Here is a 6000-nt window from a genome sequence, read left to right as displayed (position 1 = left end):
CCTGTCCTCCGCTGCCCTCCTCTCCCCTGCCCCTGTCCTCCCCTCGCTGTCCAATCCCACCCCCCCATATTTACCTAGTCCCGGTGTCCGTCCGTCTTCAACGATGGGCGCCGCCAGCTTCCAAAATGGCGGGAGCATGCGCAGTGCACCCGCCGAATCTGCCGGCCGGCAGATTCATTCCAGGCACATATTTATCATTGTGATCACAGTGATCAAAATAAAAATATAGTAAATAAAGCCCCCCCCCCCCCCTTATTACCCCCATAGGTAGGGAAAATAATGAAAGAAAATATATTTATTTTAAATTTTCCACTAGGGTTAGGGTTGCAATTAGGGCTAGAATTAGGGTTAGGGTTGCAATTAGGCTTAGGGTTAGGCTATGTGCACACGGTGAGGATAGGCCACTGCGGATTTGTGGTAGTTTTCCCATCACGTTTACAGTACCATGTAAACCTATGGAAAACCAAATCCGCTGTGCCCATGGTGCGGAAAATACCGCGCGGAAACGCTGCGTTGTATTTTCCGCAGCATGTTAATTCTTTGTGCAGATTCCGCAGTGTTTTAAACCTGTTCCTCAATAGGAATCCGCAGGTGAAATCCGCACAAAAAACACTGGATATCTGCAGTAAATCCGCAAGTAAAACACAGTGCGCTTTTTGTGGTTAGGGTTATGGTTAGGGTTGGAATTAGGGTGGGGTGTGTTGGGGTTAGGGTTGGGATTAGGGTTAGGGGTGTGTTGGGGTTAAGGTACCTTCACACTAAGCGACGCTGCAGCGATACAGACAAAGATGCCGATCGCTGCAGCGTCGCTGTTTAGTCGTTGTGTGGTCGCTGGAGAGCTGTCACACAGACGGCTCTCCAGCGACCAACGATGCCGAAGTCCCCGGGTAACCAGGGTAAACATCGGGTTACTAAGCGCAGGGCCGCGCTTAGTAACCCGATGTTTACCCTGGCTACCATTGTAAAAGTAAAAAAAAAAAAAACACATACTCACATTCCGGTGCCCGGCGTCCGCTTCCCTGCACTCCTGCATCAGCGCCGAACATCTCCGGCATCTCCCACAGAGCAGAGCGGTGACGTCACCGCTCTGCTTTACGGCCGGCACTTACACAGGATGCAGGAAGAGTGCAGGGAAGCGGACGCCGGCACCGGAATGTGAGTATGTTTTTTTTTTTACATTTACAATGGTAACCAGGGTAAACATTGGGTTACTAAGCGCGGCCCTGCGCTTAGTAACCCGATGTTTACCCTGGTTACCAGTGAAGACATCGCTGGATCGGTGTCACACACACCGATTCAGCGATGTCAGCGGGAGATCCAGCGACGAAATAAAGTTCTGGACTTTCAGCAACGACCAGCGATCTCACAGCGGGATCCTGATCGCTGCTGCGTGTCAAACACAATGATATCGCTATCCAGGACGCTGCAACGTCACGGATCGCTATCGTTATCGTTGTAAAGTCGCTTAGTGTGAAGGTACCTTTAGGGTTGTAATTACGATTATGGTTAGAGTTGGGATTAGGGTTAGGGGTGTGTTGGAGTTATAATTGAGGGGTTTCCACTGTTTACGCACATCAGGGGGTCACCAATCGCGACATGGCACCACCATTGATTCCAGCCAATCTTGAATTCAAAAAGTCAAATGGTGCTCCCTCCCTTCCGAGCCCTGACGTGCGCCCAAACAGTGGTTTACCCAAACATATGGGGCATAAGCGTACTCAGGAAAAATTGTACAACTTTGTGTAACTTTCTCCTGTTACCCTTGGAAAAATTAAAAAATGAGGGCTAAAAAATTATTTGTGTGTGAAAAAAAGTGATTTATTTTCACGGCTCTGCATTATAAACTTCTGTGAAGCACTTGGGGGTTCAAAGTGCTCAACACACATCTAGATAAGTTCCTTGAGGGGTCTAGTTTCCAAAATGGTCTCACTTGTGGGGAGCTCCAATGTTTAGGCACACAGGGGCTCTCCAAACGCAACATTGTGTCCGCTAACGATTGGAGCTAATTTTTCATTCAAAAAGTCAAATGGCGCTCCTTCCCTTCTGAGCCTTGCCGTGTGCCCAAACAGTGGTTTACCCCCACATGTGAGGTATCGATGTACTCTGGAGAAATTGCCCAACAAATTTTAAGATCCATTTTATCCTGTAGCCCATGTGAAAATGAAAAAAATGAGGCTAAAATATTTTTTTTGTGAAAAAAAAGTACTTTTTCATTTTTACGGATCAATTTGTGAAGCACCTGGGGGTTCAAAGTGCTCACTATGCATCTAGATAAGTTCCTTGGGGGGTCTAGTTTTTAAAATGGGGTCACTTGTGGGGAAGCTCCAATCTTTAGGCACACGGAGGCTCTCCAAACGCGACATGGTGTCCGCTAAAGATTGGAGCCGATTTTTCATTCAAAAAGTCAAATGGCGCTCCTTCCCTTCCGAGCCCTGTCGTGCGCCCAAACAGTGATTCCCCCCCACATATGGGGTATCGGCGTACTCAGGACAAATTGTACAACTTTCGGGGTCCAGTTTCTCCTTTAACTCTTGGGAAAATAAAAAAATTGTTGCTAAAAGTTCATTTTTGTGACTAAAGTTAAATGTTCCTTTTTTCCTTCCATGTTGCTTCTGCTGCTGTGAAACACCTGAAGGGTTAATAAACCTCTTGAATGTGGTTTTGAGCACCTTGAGGGGTGCAGTTTTTAGAATGATGTCAATTTTGGGCATTTTCAGCCATATAGACTCCTCAAACTGACTTCAAATGTGAGGTGGTCCCTAAAAAAAACGGTTTTGTAAATTTTGTTGTAAAAATGAGAAATCGCTGGTCAAAATTTTAACGCTTATAACTTCCTAGCAAAAAAAATGTTTCCAAAATTGTGCTGATGTAAAGTAGACATGTGGGAAATGTTATTTATTAACTATTTTGTGTCACATAACTCTCTGGTTTAACAGAATAAAAATTCAAAATTGCGAAATTTTCATCAAATTTCTGTTTTTTTCAAAAATAAACGCAAAAATTATCGACCTAAATTTACCACTAATATGAAGCTCAATATGTCACGAAAAAAACAATCTCAGAATCGCTAGGATCCGTTGAAGCGTTCTTGAGTTATTACCTCAAAGGGACACTGGCCAGAATGGCAAAAAATGGCCAGGTCATTTAGGTCAAAATAGGCTGGGTCATGAAGGGGTTAATGGAACCAACAAATGCTCCAGATTAAACAGGGGGAGGGGTACAATGTCAGATATATCTGTCATTGGACATTAAGGGGCTAATAGGGGAGGTGACCTTTGCCAGTAGATGGTCTGGTAGCTTCAACCTGATGTCATTTTAGGACAGTCTGCGGACCCCCATAAACTTACTGTACACTTACACAGAAAAAACAGCAATTCATCCAATACAAATGTTTTAATTAGCATAAATATCTTCTCGTTGTCGCACAACAGGTTACAGGCCACATATAGTCTTAGGACGATAACATACAGCAGATCCGGCCGGGAGACTTCTAGACAACTTGGGTTTCACTCGTCATCAAATCAAAAATTCATTGCTTGTGTTAATGTGTCTGACAACTTGGTGGCGATTTTATCTGCAAGAACAAAAAAAAAAAAGAAAAAGAAAATGTCAGGTTTGCATTGACCCTATTCTGTCACAACCTGTGCATATAATGTGAATCTCCGGTTGTGTGGTCGGCAGCACTCATCTCCTCCATCTACATAGGGACTACCTGACGCTGTTACAGTTCTGACGAGCGCAGGGCTGGAGACTCACTTGCTCTCTTCTGCAGCTTCTTCCGCCTCTTGCCGGCTGCCTTCAGGGCCTGTCCTTGTTGCAGTGGATCCACCGATTGAATTTCCTTTAAGCTTGGAGCTCGTGGTACTCGCTCCACTTCTTCCTGGGTTTTGCTTTTGACTGTTTTAATTTCGACTGTCATAGGTCCAAACTATAAAATACAGTGCCAAGGTGGAGATTAGTTCAAGCCAAATACATAGGAGTCCCATCAGGCGATGCTTTATAACTATAAAACTTTAAAAATATAAAAATAAAGATTATTATTATTATTATTATTAAATTAAAAGGGTTGCATGGGAATAGGGGAAAAAAACAGATTACTTACCGGTAATGCTCTTTTATAGAGCCCACAACAGCACCCACTGAGAGAGGGGATCCGCCCCTATTAACAGTAAACCTACAGAGAGATAAAAGGGGCAGGGCCCCCCCCTCGCTCCTCAGTTGTATTACAGTGAATGGGAGAAACCGCCACTCGGATTTAGTTAATAAGCTCAATTATATGTACATATTTACAAATTATACACAGTCTACATTTAACTCCTCACCATCAAGGCACCACATGAAACTATAATAAGGGAGGGATGTGAGTGGGTGCTGTCGTGGGCTCTATAAAAGAGCACTACCGGTAAGTAATCCGTTTTTTTCTATTCCCACGACAGTACCCACTGAGAGATTTACAGAGACAAATCACCTGGGTGGGACCACCGTGTCAAGAAATGATACTCCAAAAGCCAAGTCAGAGGAAGAAGATAGGTCTAGCCTATAGTGCCTATAAAAGGCAGAATGCGAAGACCAGGTTGCGGCCTTACATACAAGATCTATTGGCACGTCCGCCTCTTCCGCCCAAGAAGCCAACATAGCCCTTGTAGAGTTTGCTCCCACATTTCTTGGTGGATCTTTTCCTTTAGCTTTATATGCCAGTACTATTGCAGCTCTAATTCAGCGGGATAACGTATTATTCGTGAGTCTGGAACCCTTCTTATTACCCTGGAAAGACACAGAGAGCCCTGCTCTGCCTCCAGTCCTTGGTTCTAAGTAGGCCAGAACAGTCCTCTTTACATCTAGGGCATGAAGTTTCTCCTCCTCTGGAATTGAGTGGTTTTCATAAAAAGTAGGTAGAAAGATATCTTGGGACAATTTAGTAGCGACTTTGGGAAGATAGAATAATTTTAAAAATGGACCCGTCCTATCAGGTCTTAGTGATAAAAACGTAGGATCTATTGACAAAGCTTGGAGATCGCTCACTCTCCTAGCAGATACCAAAGCTGCTACTAATACAGTCTTTAGCATGATATATTTCAATGAGGCTATATGAAGAGGCTCAAAAGGGCTTTCTGTTAATGCGTCCAGGACTAAATTTAGATCCCATGGTGGGACCTGTGGTATATGGACTGGCTTTGATCGTTGACACGCAGATATAAAATGAGATACCCATCTATTATCTGCAATATCACAATTAAAGAGCTCCTAGAGCTGAAATCTGAACTTTCAGAGTGTTTGCAGAGACCTAATTCAAGTCCCTTCTGCAGAAACTCTAATATGGGAAATATAGGTATTTCTGTACACACCGGTCCTGTGTGAAACTCGAGAAACTTTCCCCAGACCCTGGCGTAAATTTTTGTAGTGGATGGTTTTCTACTTTTCATGAGTGTATTTATTAAACCTTCAGAGAATCCTCTAAGTTTCAATAATTTCCTCTCAAATTCCAAACTGTCAAATTCATACCCTTGACCTGAGGGGCCCTGTGACAGGAGGTCTCGGGTCTAAGGAAGAATCCAAGGGTCGGAAATCGACATTGCCTTTAGCCATGAAAACCATGGCCTCTTGGGCCAAAATGGAGCTATCAACAATACTCTTGCCCCTTCCTGTAGTTATCAGGAAGATAAGGGAGGAAGAAGATTCCATGGGGGAAAGGAATAAGCCAGACTGAATGTCCATGAAATCTGCAGAGCGTCAAATACGTCCGGATTGTCCTGCCTGCACAACGAGGCGAATGTTTTGACCTGTCTGTTGGATCTTGTTGCAAATAAGTCTATCTGAGGTACTCCCCATCGGGTAGTTATCATCTTGAAGATCCGTCTGCTGAGTATCCATTCTCCTTGATGAAGGGTGTGGCGGCTGAGAAAGTCTGCACAAAAATTGTCTATACTCTGATATGTACAGCTGACAGGGACAAAAGATTCCTCTCGGCTAGATTCATGATGTTTGTTGTAACGCTCATGA

General features: G+C 44.1%; 1 protein-coding gene across 2 annotated transcripts in view; it reads right to left on the bottom strand.

The window, feature by feature from the left end:
- Positions 1–3378: 3378 nt before the first annotated feature.
- GNL3L (G protein nucleolar 3 like) overlaps positions 3379–6000 on the bottom strand; it is a 71284-nt gene continuing 68662 nt past the window's right edge. For both annotated transcript variants that reach the window (XM_077283922.1, XM_077283923.1), the window contains 2 exons: positions 3757–3928; positions 3379–3574 (listed from right to left, as the gene is read on the bottom strand). In XM_077283922.1, coding sequence (XP_077140037.1) covers positions 3522–3574; positions 3757–3928 — 225 coding nt within the window. In that variant the 3' untranslated portion in view covers positions 3379–3521. The remainder of the gene's footprint in view (positions 3575–3756; positions 3929–6000) is intronic.

The sequence above is a fragment of the Ranitomeya variabilis genome, chromosome 2 (genome assembly GCF_051348905.1).
Source record: "Ranitomeya variabilis isolate aRanVar5 chromosome 2, aRanVar5.hap1, whole genome shotgun sequence".
Classification (NCBI taxonomy): Eukaryota; Metazoa; Chordata; class Amphibia; order Anura; family Dendrobatidae; genus Ranitomeya; species Ranitomeya variabilis.
The sequence above is the reverse complement of the archived record's forward strand: the minus strand, read 5'-3'. Positions and strand labels throughout refer to the sequence as shown.